The 18,017-nt window shown below is 43.1% G+C and overlaps 1 protein-coding gene and 3 long non-coding RNA genes across 5 annotated transcripts; 1 reads left to right on the top strand and 3 right to left on the bottom strand.

The window, feature by feature from the left end:
* The first annotated feature begins 1,042 nt into the window (after positions 1-1,042).
* Positions 1,043-1,728, top strand: LOC123185701 (uncharacterized). Its single transcript, XR_006493472.1, has 2 exons — positions 1,043-1,303; positions 1,420-1,728. It is a non-coding gene; the product is annotated as an uncharacterized lncRNA (long non-coding RNA).
* Positions 1,729-3,142: 1,414 nt separating this feature from the next.
* LOC123189764 (uncharacterized) lies at positions 3,143-6,280 on the bottom strand. Of its 2 annotated transcripts, XR_006495983.1 has the most exons (3): positions 5,862-6,278; positions 5,021-5,760; positions 3,143-3,368 (listed from the first exon to the last, which is right to left on the bottom strand). It is a non-coding gene; the product is annotated as an uncharacterized lncRNA (long non-coding RNA). The 2 variants fall into 2 exon arrangements; XR_006495982.1 differs by having other exon boundaries at positions 3,143-5,760; positions 5,862-6,280.
* A 753-nt stretch (positions 6,281-7,033) lies between these two features.
* LOC123189763 (uncharacterized) lies at positions 7,034-9,383 on the bottom strand. The gene is made up of 2 exons (XR_006495981.1): positions 8,887-9,383; positions 7,034-7,814 (listed from the first exon to the last, which is right to left on the bottom strand). It is a non-coding gene; the product is annotated as an uncharacterized lncRNA (long non-coding RNA).
* A 5,465-nt stretch (positions 9,384-14,848) lies between these two features.
* LOC123185702 (BTB/POZ and MATH domain-containing protein 1-like) lies at positions 14,849-16,272 on the bottom strand. The gene has a single exon (XM_044597537.1). It carries the CDS (start codon positions 16,033-16,035, stop codon positions 14,959-14,961), a length of 1,077 nt encoding a protein of 358 aa, XP_044453472.1. The 5' UTR covers positions 16,036-16,272; the 3' UTR covers positions 14,849-14,958.
* Between the last annotated feature and the right edge of the window lie 1,745 nt (positions 16,273-18,017).

Raw genomic sequence — 18,017 nt, forward strand, 5'->3', positions numbered from 1 at the left:
ACTCACCCTTCCCCTCGCCGCCACCGGAGTCCAACGTATGCCCCACCGCATTGTCCATTTCTCCGCCGCTCCATCTCATCATCCCATGGCTTCCTCACCGCCCCGTGACACCATCCCCAGCTCTCCCTCCCGTCGGATTTACAGCACCACGTCATACCCAGTGTGTGCTGGTGCAAGGACTGGTGTGTGCGCAGTGTTGCTGGCGGCTCTTCCGCACCACCATGCGCAGTCATTGAAATCGGCATTGCTTCCATGATCTTTGGTTGCGGCAACAGCAATGATGGTGAGGGAAGTGTGGTTCATGCAGGAGAGAGAGGGTGGGAAAAAAGACAGAAAAGAAAGAGAGACGTCCCACCAACGAGTGGGTCCCATGAGGTGGTTCTTTTTAAGACCGGGATAAGGCGAATTTGCACATACTATTTTTTTTTGAAATGGAGGCAAAAGTTTTGCCTCGTTTATTAATTAAGAAGAAGAGAATTGCCCAGTTAATTTGCGGAAAACCGGGCAAAAACCGTCACAACCCAGTTAATTTGCACATACTATTCGCAGCCTCCAAAATCATTTAGAGTGAACTTCAACTTTTTAAAAGGTTGCGGACATGGAGAATCTGCTAGAGCCCACGAGAGATTGCGTGTGATGGTGTGCCCTACAACTACATGTCTACAACAGAGTACACCGTACACCCAATTGACAAACATTATAATCATCCAAGTCAGAGCTGGCAGTTCAAACATCATGTACAGAAAGGATTTTATAGTTTTTTCTCATTAAAATTTATCACTTAGCCTTCCTCTATAAGTGCATTAGTTTGTAGCGCATGTATAATATATATATATATATATATATATATATATATATATATATATATAGGAAAATGAGTCAGTACACCCAGAAGTACATACTCCTATGGCAGGTGGCGTTTTTTTGTTCTCCACGCATGCTTCTTATCCTTTAATTAATTGGTTATTTAATTACCTGCTAAACCGGTGGAGTTCAAAAAGTTAGTTCCGTATTGATAGGGAGGATAAGCCACCTACACGTCTAGATTGAAATCCCAAACAAAAGATGGATGACGCAGCCGCAACAAGCAACGAAGACTAGATGTGGCGTCCACCAATAAGCAGCAAGCTGATGGCGGTTGTCGCGACGCAAACGAGCTTGCTGCGTCGACGAGCTGTTCGACGACGACGAGACGAGATCCTTCGCTGCTCCCTGGCTGGCCTAACTAGCCGTAGGTGCACCACGGGGCCGCCGACGGGGTGCCTAATATGCAGGTTCTCTCATGGGCATTGATCTTGATAAGGTATGTTGGCTAATTCGTATGCATGCGTACATGGATTAATGGATGATGAGACTATATGCATCTGTTCTAGTGTTCTATTGATTACTTTGTATCTTGCGCATGTTTGACCTACACAGCTCGTCTGATCCTGTACGGGAGTTGGGCTATCACGGCTGGCCGCGCGTCTTCTTCGACCAAGATGTGGATCAGGTTTTGAACGGTTGCGCCTACAAAACTCAAGGGATTCTGTTGGCAGCTCTAATCACGCGACACTGTGATCTAGAACTGGAAGGATCAATCATGCATGAAGATAGATGCGTATAAAAAAACAAGATGGTGTAATGACGCATGTACTGTATATAATTTCGTTATTTGGGTCTTGTTATTTTTTCAAGTGGAAACATACCAACATTTGAAAGAAAAAATACCTCCATTTTATTCTTATATTCTAAATGATATACTCTTTTTTAGTTCATACTTATTTTTCGGAAAAAAATACAGTATGCATATACTCACAAAAAAAGTCGCACTCAACAATTTAATATATGCACTAAAAACCAGTATATACCCTCTCTGCAAAATAATATGTACTCACTAAAAAAGTAGTATAATCCTTCCCAACACAATAATGGTATATACTCCTTGCAAAAATGCGGAATATATTGTATATACTCACAAAAATCCAGCATATATCCTTTCAGCAAAACAAAGTAGATACTCGCTTAATTAGCCACGCCAAATAAAGCACCCTCCTGGCAAAATATGTGGTATGTACTCCTCACAAAAATGTGGAATATATGGTATATACTCCTCATAAAAATCTAATATATATCCTTTCAGCAAAATAAAGAAGATACTCGCTCAATTACTCACACCAAATAATGCACCCTCCTGGCAGAATATGTGGCATATACCGCATCACAAAAAATTGTATATACTCGCTGAAAAATAAGTAATGTACACCCTATTAGCAAAATTAAGTATATATTCCCTTAGAAAAAGTAGACCTAGGTAAGTATATGGTATATACCCCTCATAATGAGAAAAAATATATATACTCAACCAAGTAAACAATTAGTATATACTTAGAGTTATGTTACAATACATCTGCGGTGGTAGCATGCATTGCATGGAAGAAAACCCAAAATTAAAAACGTCAGGTACAGCAGCGATTCAAAATTGGATAAGGTGTGGACGTTCCTAGCTTCTAGGCATTAGGTACGTATGCAAAGTTTTTTTTTTTTTGTAACCACCACGGTTGGATAGTGCTCCTATTGGGTATATCAATCTCCACTAAGACTGAAGTACATACTCCTGGAAGTATAAAAAATGAGTTTTATATATGGTCGTGCTATTCGTCACCCAGGGTGAGGAATTCTTATTCCTCACCCCACCCCCTTCATCACCCCACGTGCCTCAGCCTGAACCAGCCGCACCAGACGTTGTAAACTTACGGCACACACCTACGGCCCTGAACTCCACGATGCACTTGCGAACGTAAGGATTTTAGCCATGTAAGGTAATCTTACAGCGTGGAGGCCAATCGTGGAGGTTAGTTTACTTGGTGGCTTAATTCGGTTGATCTGAAGATGGGTGGCCTACAACCATGCGTCAGGGTGCAACTTTTTATATTTATCTGAGAAGTATGCAGTAGTTGTGGACACGTACTATTTAATCCCCTGCATACATTACCTCTATCTGCACGAGCTCTAGAAAAAGTTTGCTCATTCTGTTGTATCTTCAGTTTAATGGAAGAAATAATTTTCAGATTAAAAAAGAGAACGACGAGATGGGCTGCTGATAATTTGAGATACCCTAACTAACCATGTGCGAGTTATAATTAAGTGGCAGGGACAAAAGTTTCCAATCGGCAGGCATAAGAACTCGATGCCATGGACTCAAGAACAGAGTACATCCGGGCAAATGCATTCACAAGTGGCAGCCACGAAACCACATATAACCGTCATTTCAATTACAGTAAGTACTTGAAATAACTTGCAGAGAAGATGGCCCTGGCCTGGCAATAGACTCTGGGTCACGAAAAGAGACTCAACAGTGATGAGCGCCGAAACCAGCGGAAACATTCCTGAAAACAATAAACAATTTATGTAGCATTGGATTAATGATAAAAATCATCAATGCAGAATATTCTAAAAATATTTGGTGCCATGACAACTACAAACAGACATGACCGTCAACAATAAAGCCTAAGAAAATCTGATCACATACAGAAATGCACTCCTGTACAAGACAAATGTGTCGGACATGACAATTGATAACAAGATTCAGTTAAACTCAAGACAATTGCATGATCACATTATCACATATGAGCTTAAGAAGTAGTGGCAATCAAGCTTAAGAAAATCCTAACATGGAATACATCGTACATTTATCTGTATGTAGTTAATGATTCTGCCTGCTAACATTTAACAAACATAAGATTTAAGCAAAGAAGCATTAGCTACATACAGATAAATATATGATGTATTCCATGTTAAGAATTTCTGAAGATATGGCATAAGAATAAAAAATGCTAACTGATTGCGACTACTTCTCTTGCTCATATAGACATTTAGCATAATGTAGGCCTCCTTCAAAGGAGCAAATCAACCACTATTAGGGTGAAAGGGAAACACTTGTCCTCGGTAGTTAAGCCAATGCAAATCAATACCAATCCTCTATTATGGGGACATTGAAATTGATTAATTAATGATTGGCACCAAGTAAATGTCATGGCTTCCTAGCGAAAGGAAAAGCAAAAGGAAACACATCAACGTTACGAATTAGGTTTATGCCAGTTCAACCAAAACAACGAAGATATACAGCCAGAAAGAGGGTCACTATGTACCTCATTGCAATTGAAATAATTCTTAACTCGAAACTGCTAGTAACCACGAGTTGCTCCAAAGTGCACAAAACAAGAAAATTAAATTACTCATATAGCCTACTGAATAATTATATTGGACATGCATTAAGCTGAACAGAGAATAGCATGATGTACACACAAGATAAGACTATTAACACTAAGTAATTGGTCTCTGTCTTGCCCTTCTCTTTTGGTTTCTATAGGCACCGAGCTCCTCACTGGACCAGCTTTAGTGCTCTAGTTTTTAATTAAGTTTTCGTGGCTCCTGGTGTAACCTTATTGAGTCTTTGCTCCTTGTTTGTTTGTACCATCTAGTTTATGATTAACGGAAAATTACCATAGGGATTTGCTGGTGAAAAAGAAATTAACACTAAGTAATTCTAATGATGACCAGAAGCAAGAATTGCACCCTAAATTTAAATGGGAAAACTCAAAATCCTAGCATTGCGGGAAGATCTCGATACATGTTGCTAGTACAACTAGCAACTTCCTTTTCTTTTGCGTAGAGAAAGCAAGCTATTTGTTAACTACAAAATTCAACATAATTCATAAGCCTCAAAAGAAACTAAAGTTTGTACCCCCAAACATGTACATCTTTTTGTGTGCATTGCCCAAACAATTTATGGACTAGAATGCACGTTAGTAAATGTATAACTATCTTTGAGTTCCTTGCAGATTGAAGAAGAAAACAGAGACATAAAATTGAAATATTTGCTAATGGAAGAAACAATTTTTACGTGCAATGAAAACAGACCGAATTTGGCATCTAGCAACTTTGATAATTTGCCCTCTGAACAAATTCAGGAAAACGGATTAATCACAAGCCTTAATCATATTAGCAATAAGTAGATTCTTCATGGGCTGAGCGGTACCTGGGTACATCAAGGCGAACTCGGAGTCACGGAACACCATTGGTGAGGACGACTGGCATGTTTAAATGGTAAAATGTATTCTTTCATCCAGCTTATGGTGAGTATATATGCCTATGTGTCTTACCGTGGGTACAAACATTGCCATTTTCTTTTCTGTAGTGTTCCCTCATCTCCAAGTCCCTTGCAAACATCTTGTTCGACTCCTAAATTTGATGGCAGAATTCTGATTCTTCATTTACCTAATACATTCAACATAAAGTTAGCATCATCACTTCGAAATTTATCTCAAGAATACTATAAAACAAAATTCCTCGTAAAGTGAACCATCTTTAATTCAAGAAATTACCTCATAAGTTTATGCAAAAATTGATTAACGAATTTCAAGATAATTGGCATTGTCAGCTAGATACAGGCTAATTCTTTATGTACATTATTACTAACATTCAGTTAAATCAGGAGCAACATTTATAGCTAAAAGGATGCAAATTCGTGAATTTTACACAAAAGCTAAATCACAGAGGGGATTCACATGTCCTACAACAAACAAAAATTAATCTCAGCTCAATCGAAGACTGAATCCACATAGCCTTCTTCTCATCCTCCATGATCTCCACCTCCTTGAATTTAATCCACCGATGGGAGCGTGTCTCCACCATCACCTTCATCACCCGCTTCCTGGTAGGTAGTAGGCAAGCTCCTGATTTTCTTTCCTTTCCTTTCTTGATCTTCATCCTCCTCCCCTGCACGGTTGCACCGCTCCCGAAAATCCATAACCCTAACCCTAGAAATTCAGAAGTTCATGGAGGACGAGAGGGGAAGAAGAGGAGGAGGAAGGTCATACCGGTGAGAAGACCGCCGAAGGTGGAGAGGACGCCGGAGAAGGCCGTTGACATCGCCGAGCTCGCGCCAGATCGTTGCACCGACGACATCGCCTCCGGGTCGCTGCCGCATGAGAGCGGGAAAGGGAAGCACTCCACGGGCGAGAGAGGTAGCCGTTACCTCCGGGTCGTTCCTCCGGTGTCGTCGCTGCTGCCGACTCCGCAATCGCGAGATAGGAGGGGGGGCCGGGGGAGAGAGAGAGGAACGTTGCCGTCGAGTGAGAACTGCTCGCATATAATTTTATTTTGTAACTGTGCTCGCCTTTGATTGGAAAAGGCACAGGGGAGTGGGCTAGCATGTAGCTACCGCCCAACTGTTTTCATTGATGTAAAATTACATCGATGAAACGTAATCTTATAGCGATTGTGAATTGGTTGGACCGGTCTGTCGCTCGGTCGATTGAATATATATATATATATATATATATATATATATATATATATATATGACTCCTCTTTTGTACTCCCAAGAGTATGTACTTTCACTCACAATGGATAAGGTTTAAAGGTGTGGACGTGCTAATTAGTAAAAAAGACTAACAAATTTAGTTTGTATGCGTAGCTACTCTCTAAAAAGAAGGAACGGTGCATGCTAATCTATTTATCTAATCTGTTTGTTAGTTGTTTGACGGGTCTACACTACTCTGATCCTATTGTATTGAGTATTATACTTTTTTATTTCTGTAGATATGGGAGTATATGCTTCTGTCGTGAGATAGTATATACTCTATTTTTCTACAAGATAGTTTATACTACATTTTTTTAAAGAAGTATATGCTTCTGTTTTATGAAAGTGCATATACCTGATCTTTTTTGAGGAAGTATATACTACATGTTGTGAGTAAGTGCGTGCAGCTTCATTTGTGAGGAAGTATATACTTAATATCTTATGGGAGAGTATGCAACACATCTTTTCTGAGGGAGTATATACTTTTTTTCTAAAGAAGTATATACTTACATCATCTGTGAGGAAATATATGTCTTCGTTATACAAGAGAGTATATATTGCAAAATTGTGATTGAGTATATATGTTATTTTTGTATCCGAGAGTATATACCACATTATTTATCAATTATATACTTTTTTATCAAAGAGTATATACTGTGTTATTAAGAAAAAGAAAATTTAGTATGGTAAGCTCGCATAAGAATTTATTCACCAAAAAAGAGTATACGTATACACGTAATAAGAAGTATGTACATGTTTGATCACTGGTAACAAAAATGGCTTGTTTGCAAAAGTGCAAAGAAACCTGCTATAGTCGTTCCATTCATACAGTACATGATAAAGCATTCATGTATATGCATCAGCGGTGGCTATGTGAACACGTTCAAGTTTGCGTCACGACATGTGCTTGATTACAGGAGGTCAGACCGCCATCGGCCGCTGTCATCTTTGCGCTGCACCCTTGGCCATCGATGCTACTGCTCGGTAGATATAACATTCATCACTTCCACAGGTCACAAAAAATGGCAAAAGGAAACCGCTTGCAGAAATCATGTAGGATAGATACAAAAAACAATTACTTCAGGTCAACACCTAGAGGATGGTCGGTGACCAAGAACATCATGTGTACCGTGGCCTCCGCCCTCCGCCACTTATCCACAAGAAATACTGTTTGTTGTTGGGGAGATGGAGAAGTTGTCGTCAGAATGAAAGCTGGACCCCAACTGATAACACATGAACGTACCTCTGGAATAAAATGGATCATGCTCCTTTTGTATTACATCAGATCCTCTTTTGTGTTTCTCAAAAGATCTGCAGCAGATTGAATACTAATTCTCAGAAGACTGGATCCAATCAATGAGAGGATGAACAACTGCCAATGGAGGCTGCTGCCGAGCGAGCTCCTTCTCTTGGAGGGTGATGTAGTCCGTCGCAGTCGCTGTCATGCCAGCCGTCGCCGTTGTCGCTGCTGCCACCGCAGGCCACAAATGAGATGACGGGATAGATGGATAAGGACTCAAATTGATAGGATGGTCCAACGATGCATATAAAAACACCTAGAAAATCGGAGCAATGAGTTTGGTCGTTTCGGCTGAATTTTTCCCACGTAATAAAGGAGAGACACGGGCATGGGAGTATGTACTCCTAGGAGTACTAACCCATTTTCCTATATATATATATATATATGAGATTCCCTACCAGAACGTACGTGGGTCACAACTATCGGAACCGTAGGTTCATGCGTTGAGATCAGAACCTTTGGCTCAGACCACTTCCTTTTCTCTCTCCACATCTAATTTATTTTGCATCTACAACTGTCCAACATACTGACAACTCTGTGCAAAAGGTTCTGGCTCAAAGTCTGTTGCTGCTGGACCGTCAGTGTCTCCTGGCATAGTTGTGTCACGGGCCTCTAGTGACGGTTCCAATTTTTTTGTTTTTAGTGATGCTAAAGTTCCATGTGTGAATATACGTTACGGCCCCGTTTCCCCCTGGTTGTAATAGTCCTTTTGACTTTATTTACTTTATTATAGATAAACTACGCTCCTACCCTACGTACAGTTCTATAAAGTATCTAGATGGGCAGTGTGGGATCCGATAACACTAATCAGGAACCGTAACCGTAATCTGGTCTGTAGTTTTATTTTGTCTTTTGCACTCATTTCTTTTTTGCCAAACTTATACTACAAGACAGCACATGCTCCACACTGAAGCCACGCCATAAAACAATGAAAACGTCAACTAACTGGAACCTTATTTTCAGGACCGATTCAATGCAACGTCCAAACGGAAGTATTCATTCAGCTTTACATTCGATCAAAGTTGTACAGAATTCAAAAGGTTGTTAAAAAATGTCCGTTGATTCACAAAAAAAAGTCTGAGATATATAGTTTTAGATAAAATATAAAGGGGAAAGGACCAGATTTAACGACTTCACAGAAAGAAGAAAGTCTAGCACCAACCCAAACCACTGGCTCACAGCCACAACATGAAAAAAAATAGGCCCACAAAAAAAATAGAACACCAGCTCACAGCCTCACCGTGCAGGGCGCCTGCAGCCCCTGTCTTCGTTGTCGTCGTCTCCTCAGTCGAGGCATGGGGCTCACCACTGTCTTCGTTGCTCGCAGAAGAGGATAGGGGCCCGAGTCATTTTCCTCATCGTCAGGTGGCCTCACCAGATCTGGAGGTAGAGAGCAGCCGGTGCTCCAAATCGATGGCGCTGGTGCGACTCATGTGAGAGGAGGATCGGCGTGGTGCGGTGGAGGAAGTGAGTACAGGAGCGAGAGATTGAGAATGGCGTGATTCAGATCTGGGGAGAAGAGAGAGAGAGAGAGGTGAGGGCCACGTGTGGGGTGAGGTAAGAGAAATTAATGGGGAGGTGGAGGGATTATCGAGAGTTCTGGACGTGGCTGAGAGAGAGAAAAAAGAGGTCCATGCGTGAAGTAGTGTACTGAGCAACTAGAGCCTTTTTTCCCTCCCCCTCATCCATTTTATCACGTATGGGTGGTGCAAGGAGATCCGGCAAGGAGATCCAATCTCCCCCTACTTATTCTTGATTGCAGCAGAGGGCCTTTCGTGCCTCCTTAAATCCAGTTCTTCGTCATCGTTTGCAGGTATTCAGGTGGCCCCAACGGCTCCCACCGTTAACCACTTGTTGTTTGCAGATGACAGCCTGTTGCTATTCAAGGCCAATGTAGAGGGTGCAGATGTGGCATCAAACTTGCTTGAGACCTACTGTGCAGCTTCGGGGCAAAGAATCAATCATGAGAAGTCTTCGATTTTTTTCAGCAAGTCTTGTCAGGCTGCTTTGAAGGAAGCCATCAAAAACACCTTACATGTGCACAAGGAGACCTTGAATGAACGCTATTTAGGTATGCCCACCGATGTGGGACGCTCAAAAAATGGCACGTTCAAATATTTGAGGGACCGTGTTTGGGAGAAGATCAAAGGCTGGATGGAGAAACTGTTGTCCTCAGCAGGTAAAGAAGTCTTGATCAAAGATGTGTCCCTTGTGCGGGGCGGTTGATTCGTGGAGACATGCCCTCTTTATGTGTCCGATGTCAAGCAGTGTCTGGGCCCTAGCTCCGGAGGAGTTGGTTCATCACTTAGTGGATAGAATGGAAGAACACCCCAAGGATTGGCTCTTCGCTATGAGTGATGCTCTGAGCAGAGATATGTTTGCGCATATGATCGTCATCATGTGGGCAATTTGGCGAGCTCGTAGGAAAGCGATCTATGAGGACATTTTCTAGTCGCCCCACTCCATTAACGGATTCATCACAAGCTTTCTAGATGATCTGAGACATATCAATGCAGGTGAGCCTCGAAAGACCGTGTGAAAGCCACGAGGCCAACCCAGTGGCAGGCCCCGGCCACGGGATGTGTGAAAATAAATGTAGATGCGGCAGCTCCCAGGCATGCAAGATTTGGGGCCGTGGGGGCAATCTGTAGAAGCCCGGATGGTGTGTTCTTGGGAGCGTCAGCTTTGATTCTGAGGCACATCGGAGACCCGGAGACGCTAGAAGCCATGGCGATCAGGGAAGGGCTTGCACTTGCGGAGGACCTGCACCAAATGACATTCTAAAATAAGTCCAAATAAAAATGATGTTAATGACATAACTGCTTCTTTCGATTGAGAAAAAAACACGAAACATAAAATTATTTTTTTCTTATAGCTACAGATTTTCATTTGCGGACCAGACCTTATTGCGTGAGAACATCTACAACCAGACACCATATCCGTTCGTAAACACCTGAACTGGCTGCCCGATCAGTGTCCGGACAAAACACTGCCACCCAACCAAGGTCCCCATATCCGGCCCAAATGCGCGGACTTACCGACACTCCTCATATCCAATCCATATGTGGGGCCGATATCGGACGCCTAGCCGCATTCTACTTCGGTCCACTCCCCTCCGCCCACAAGCTAATGTCCGGCGATATATCCTCTTCTCCTGTGTGGCGGATAGTGGATCTGAATCCTACACCTCTCAATATGTTGACCCAGAGCTCGTCTCACGCGGCCCCGAAAAGGAGATGGTCGTCCGCCTTGGTCCTTGGTCTTGGTCTTCTCTGGTTCATGATCTGGTTGATTTGATCCTTGGTCTTCTCCGCAGGCTAGAGATTGGGTAGTTTGATAAATTTAGTTCCTGGGTTCGGTTTCTACTGTATGTTACTAACCCAATTTGGTTTACCCAGCGCTCTACGGAATGGTCCTAGTTTGACGCACATAAGCGCACGTACATGTTTAACTGAAGCAAAGTCTAGGTTTGTGTTCATGCGTCAATGCCCAACCGTGATCGGCAAAATTTTGAAGGTCAGATGCCGGTTCTTTGCAAATCGTATCTCAGTTCCAAGTGTAGTTTCGATGGTTCCTCATCGCGAACCCCACCTACTCACTCTATGTCACCTCGTTCGGTTCCTGAAGGTCGGATGTCGGTTCTTTGCAAATCGTATTCAAGTTCCAAGTGTAGTTTTGACGGTTCTTCATCGCGTGCCCACCTACTCAGTCCATGTCACCTCGTCCGGTTCCGTGAAGGTCGGATGCCGGTTCTTTGCAAATCGTATTTACAGTTCCAAGTGTAGTTTTGACGGTTCTTCATTGCGAACCCACCTACTCACTCCATGTCACCTCTTTTGATTCCATGAAGGTCGGGCGCCGGTTCTTTGCAAATCGTATCTCAGTTCCAAGTGTAGTTTCGATGGTTCCTCATCGCGAACCCCACCTACTCACTCTATGTCACCTCGTTCGGTTCCTGAAGGTCGGATGTCGGTTCTTTGCAAATCGTATTCAAGTTCCAAGTGTAGTTTCGACGGTTCTTCATCGCGTGCCCACCTACTCACTCCATGTCACCTCGTCCGATTCCGTGAAGGTCGAATGTCGGTTCTTTGCAAATCGTATTTCAGTTCCAAGTGTAGTTTCGACGGTTCTTCAATGCGAACCCACCTACTCACTCCAAGTCTGAACCAGGGTGCTATAGCATCGATGTATCATTTAGATTACATGGATCCTTCATTTTGCATTGTCTGGACCAAGGTTTTAAAAAGCGGACGTAAAATGCCAACGGTGGTCGACCCTCATGGTGGCTGGTTTCAAAATACTAATTTCCACAAAGTGCGAATTTTCAAAAAAAATGTGAACACATATACACTTGTATACCATGTATATGAAAAACATTATGCTTTCACACATGGCGTACACAAAAAAGACAAAAATACATACTTTCAAAATGGGGCCACCTTTTTATGTTGTTGTGTTGGAATTTTATTTTTTACAGCCCGCAAATCACAATTTTTTCAAACGAATTTTCACATGTTCGTGCGGAACCCATATAAGTTTCCATGGAAAAAAAATTCAATTTTATTAAAACTTTTGGATAGACTTTTTTATTTGAAAAAACCGTCCACCGTGGCGGTCGTAGCTGGGCGGCTACTTCAGTCCAGCAGCTCACCAGGCTCTGCTACCTCAATTCCTCAAGGTATATGCTTTTCTCTATTTTTTATTTATACAGACGACACAATATTATGTGTTACGTTTCTCTTTCAGTCCAGGTACAGCTAGTGCTCTGAACTTTCTCTTGAGCTAGCGATGTTGCAGGACAGCTAGTTCTGTCAGCTATATGTATTTATGTTTTTTTGGAGCTAGCGCTGTTGCGTCGGAGCTGAGAACTAGCAGGGTCAAAAACAGGGTCTCGTGATCGGTTTATCAAATAGGAAGGGCAGACTCAATCTTTCGAAGCGTGGATAGCGAAAACGGCAAACTGTTGCCAACTGCATCGTTCAATGCAGCCATATATTTGTACAAAACGTCCAAGTTTGACAGACTGAGATTTGAAAAGACAGGATTCCCCCATTCCATTTTGGTCTGTCGCATCTCATCATTACTGTGTGGTTGAACACCACACGGACTCTGGGTGCATACCCGTCACGGTTTATATCTAACAGATGTTTCCTAGTTGATCTGCTTAAACATTAAATCTGAAGAAGTTTTGCTTTCATTTTGGATTGTGTTTGGCTTTAGACTCTTGTATCCGATTGAACTGGTCAAGTAAAAATCAAAAACAAGTTTTTTCTCTGTCTACATATGTTACCCATTTTATCACAAAAATTTCGAGACTTTGGCTTGCCGATGTTTGCTAATCTTGTCAAACCGATGACGGATGACGGATGGGCAGTTTGGTCTCCTAGTATGGATGTGCTGCTAGCGTTTCCACGGAAGATACCTGAATGGTAGTGCTACGTAATCTCTTCCTGTCAGCTCTATGGTTCAGTGTAATGTTTCTTTGGAAAATCTTCAGTTAAGTTCACGTGCCTGACGAGACAGTAGTTCTACCCTCAGACGCAGTGGATGTGCTAGCAAACAACATATGATTCGACGGGGAGACAAACAAGATTATCAATGAACACATGATTCGAGGAGACACAAACAGATTATCAAACAACACATGATTCGGCAGGGAGGCATGGACGGCGAGGGCTGCGTCGTTGCTCCTCTGGCCTCGGGGAGGAGAGAGCGCTGAGATGGTGCTGCCTCGAGTGGGCTGCGTGAGACTGGCACATCGCGGATCAAGAGCACCCACACACCATGGCCACCGGCCACGGAGCCCCGGCTGTCCAAAACGGATGAAGGATGGAGCCGTGCTGCTAGATGAGGACCCTGCGACTGTGCGACGGCGAGGCAAAGTGCGGCACGGAGGAAGCGGGTGGAGGAGGCGATGGCCTGATGGGCTCGCTCGCCACCAGCTAGATTACGAGGACCCCGGCTACCCATTTTGGATGCCCAGTGACATCTTGGTGTCGTCTTGGCCTTCTTGGCGCAGAGCTTGACGTCGAGGACGCGTCTTCTCCACTTGGCAACGAGCCCCACGTGGGCCACTTCGGCGAACCGCGCCATTCACGGCCAGTCATGGTCATGTGCTTCACAAAATTATCTTCATTTGAAGATAGTTGGCAGCAATTCTGTATGACAGTGGTACTAAGTAAGTAGTAGTATTTGGACAAAAACTGAGAGGACAAAAAATCGAGAGCCACACGCTGTCCCGAGCGGCAAAAAAAAAATCCTCCTGGACACCGTTGGCGTAGTCGGTTAGATGGACCACCTAAGATTCCGTTTTGCCAAAAGGTTCTCATCTAGTATTTGATTCGGTGCGTGGTGGCTGTGCCTTGGTCCCCATCCTCTGACCCTGGTTGAGGTCCCGTCTGCTGAAAAGCTTTCCTGTCTGACATTGTAGCAGAGAAAGGAGCGCTCAAAATTTGCGAAAAGCCACGGGAGTTTTGGTCCCTCCCGCGCACACACGAATCACGAGGAGGCAGCTGCGGCCAAGATAGTCCTTACCAGGGTCAGTTTTGATATCCACAATTTCGCCTATATATAGTATTACTATTCATCACCCAGGGTGCAGAATAAATTATTCTTCACCTGAGGTAATTTTATGATTATTTCATAATTAAATTACGTTTGGAATTCAAATAGTTACATTCCTATAGATTCACTACATAAAATTTGACATAAGAAAATAAAAATATAGGTCATAAGACAAGAAAATTTGCAGTTTATGCGTATTTTAGACTATGTTTTTACGTTTGTAATTTTACATAACATAAAATATTTTTTACGGCGATTATATACTTTTTTACGGTCTCTTTTTGCGTCGGAAATAAGACAAAACTTACGAAACGTAAAATTACGGTGCATTGATGGTAAAATAAAAGGGGAGTGAAGAATAACTATTCCTCACCCAGGGTGACGAATAGCGCGACCCTATATATATATATATATATATATATATATATATATATATATATATGCTATATACTTAAGAGCAAGGTAAGTAAATGACAACGAATTCGAAGGGTCCCCACCTTTAAGAAAAAGAGAAATCAAATATATAGCAGATATAAAACAGATTCATCTCAGATGGTCATGTATCAAGTAGTACAGGTAATTAAGCTAACACATGAATCCAAGATGAGCATACTAAAATCTCCAAGATTTAGTTGCTCCTCGAAAAGATCTCTATAAGTGACAACTGAGGATAAGAGAGACGACTTCATCTCAGGTGGCAACATGTTAACTAACCTAACTAATCCAAGTTTACCTCGGAATGAGCACACTAAACTTTGGGAGACTTCGTTACTCTCTCCAGGATATCTCCTAAGACAGCAGGGCATGATCTTTTCAAGTGCACATACCCTTGGCTTGCAACCACACCACCCATTCTATTACAAGAGATGGCAAATTCAATGCAAGTATCTTTGAGCCCGCTGCAATGATACTGATCAGCCAGAGCTAACGTGGACGCGACAGTCTCGACAGTAAGACTTTTCCAGAGAACGGCTTCACATATCATCTTCATCCTTTCCATGGCATAGCGATCTGCAGCCACCAGTAAATGCTTAACCATCTCGTCATTCTCCTTATCGGGGTTGTCCAGGGAAGGCAACTTATCACAGTAGATGAAGTCAAGCAAGTCCTTGAAAACATCAGGCTGCATATCTTCCACGGTTATGTTCCGCGCCGTCCTGTCTCCCATCGGTCCATAGAGCTGGGCCTTGAAGACCGGTGACCGCATCGCAAGCAAGATCTTATGCGCATGGAAGGTCTCCCCTCTAACATTGAATGTCACATCTGTTTCCTCCTTCGTCTCTAGCCATTTTCCAAGATTATCTGCCAAGTCTGAGGGTGGCACCCGGATTTTAACGGTCTCCTCCACAAGTGGTTCCTTGATCACAGTGAGGGCACACTCGATCATGAGGTGGTCATCCCGCAGGAATGGAGACTTCTCTAGTTCGCTTCTCTTCTTCTTGAGCTGCTTGTTTCTCCCAAGGATGGATGCGTCGAGGGAGTCGAACTCTGTCGGCAATTTCGGGCAGCACCTCCCCGTGGTCAGATCGATTTCATGGTTGACCAGCCTCAGGTCGTAGATCACCCTTGCCTTGGCGCCCTTGGTCAGGAGCTCCAGGTAGACCGACACGTGGTCCTCGCTCTCCTTGCTTGCGTCTCCGTCAGGGTAGTAGCGTATGCACCACTCGTAGCCGCCAACAGAGACGGGGTTGGACTGGATGAATTTGCCGGCGCCGATGCCCTTGTGCAGGCTGTACCCGGCGATATCGAACACGAGCATGGTCTCCGCCGTCGTCGGGGTACACAACGACACCACCCTTTCTGTTGGCTTCTGGGATGCTGCCATTGGGATTTGGGAGGGTTTTGCGGCGGGGTGGGGATCAAAGGCGGCGGTGCCCGGAGTCGGAGAGCTGGGGATTGAGAAGCGTCGCGGCGGTCTGGGCGTGGGACGGGCGGCGGCCGGCGGGATCGAACGGGGGGCGAAGGTTTTGGGCGAGCGACCGGGAGTCCGTGGAGAGGGTTTCTTCGCTCTGCCGCTGCTATATGTTCCGCACTCGCCGGCTTCCACGGTCACCGCGGCCTAGAATCGATGGGATCCCAAGCATTGGGTCGGGTCCCAGTTTAATGACTGCATCATGAGGCAGTCCCAGGACGTGACGACCTAGAACAACAATGGCTGACGGTGTGCACTACAACAAGACTACGGATGAAACCCGGCTGACTTCGTAGTCCAAAAAGACTAAAGCCCGGACGATTTTCACAAGGAAACGGCGCCAAAGTAAGTAATCACCATCTGTTGTAAGCACATCACAATTTTGTACAAACAAATATCCAGTACCTAATTGGCTAAGGGGTATATCGAAGTTTTGTGCGCAAGAGGTTACTGTTCTTGTATGTTTGATCTGCACTAAAGTTTCAAGTTGGTAGAACTGTTTAATTTGTGTACTATGTGTTGATCTTACAGTAATAGAAAAAGACACGTCTGTTGTATATTCAATGCTCAATCACTTAACATATTTAGGCTTTGAGATTTTCTCTCTTAGGATTCTCTCAATTCTCTAGGAGAAATAGGTTGTTCAGACAATGTCTTGTCAAATTAAATGGAGTGGCGAGCCGTCTTAGGTTGGGATGCGGGGCTATTTATAGGCGGAAGCGATCCCGAGGTGCGAAATGACCAATAAGGACATTGGCCACTTATGGATAACCGACATGTGGCATAACGGTCGGATTTCAAAGACAGCTCGTGACTTACTTGAGGAACAAGTCAAGTTGACTCAACTACCAATGATTCTTTTTCTAAGTCTCGAAGAACATCGTCTCGGGCTCAGAGAATAATCACTATCCACGAAGAGATTTCTCCCGTCTTCACTTTAAAAAAATAGGTTTTTGATTGAGCAACAACAGCAACCTAAATCTCAATTATCACATGTACCCACTTAATAGTACGGTTTGCCATATGACTCAAATATAGAGAAAATGAAACTAGAAAACAAACTACTGTCCTCACGTCCGCTTCATTTTCTCGTTCTAGCCAATTATTCCTCGAATAGCATAGCAAAACTATTGCTTGTCGTCACAATTTTTAGGGGTAATCTTTCGCACGAAATGCAATCATCTCTAAACTCCTCGGGGACCTACTTCCTGTGTATACTCACAAACACATTAGTTACTTAACTCTTTTGCCCACCAATCTCCAAAACTCTCAAGGAGAATTAGATGCACCTACAGCAGTAAATGACGTCGTTTTATCTATAAAAATGAGACGAAAGCCGGTTGTATGAGAGATGCAGCAAGCCCTGCTCATACTCCACCCTCTTCTAAACAAGGCTAAGATGTTTTTGGGCAAATGTGAGTTCCTAACAATTTTTGCCCTGTGTCGTGTGTAGATGATGAAATGACAAAATATGTATATAATTTACAAGCAACTCATCGATCAGAAGTATGCAGAGTATATGCCTTGTACAATGTAAGGTGCTCAAGGAATTGATTAGACGAATAAACCAGTTTTTCTTTAAATATAGTTGCTTATTTGTAGAGGATAGATGCTTAAATAGACCCCACTTCTATGAAGCTAAGTAGTTGATACTTAAGAAAAACTCAGTTTATTTTACTATAAGCAATAAGTCCATTGCATTGTACCAAGCGTCCAAGCCTAACTATATATTTAGTCTAAGCACCGTAGGCTCCTTATATGGAATTTAGGTTATGATGCGTGTGTTCAGTTAATTAGGTTCGGACTTTTGTCATTTTTGATTGATGATTGCTTTTTCATGGCTCTTGATTTTACTCATGTACTCCTTATATGAACATTGTACATTGTGATAGAGA

The sequence above is a fragment of the Triticum aestivum genome, chromosome 2A, assembly GCF_018294505.1.
Source record: "Triticum aestivum cultivar Chinese Spring chromosome 2A, IWGSC CS RefSeq v2.1, whole genome shotgun sequence".
NCBI lineage: Eukaryota > Viridiplantae > Streptophyta > Magnoliopsida > Poales > Poaceae > Triticum > Triticum aestivum.

Excerpts from the sequence above, each read along its gene's own strand:
- LOC123185702 (XM_044597537.1), bottom strand. The coding sequence starts at position 16,035 with ATGGCAGCATCCCAGAAGCCAACAGAAAGGGTGGTGTCGTTGTGTACC.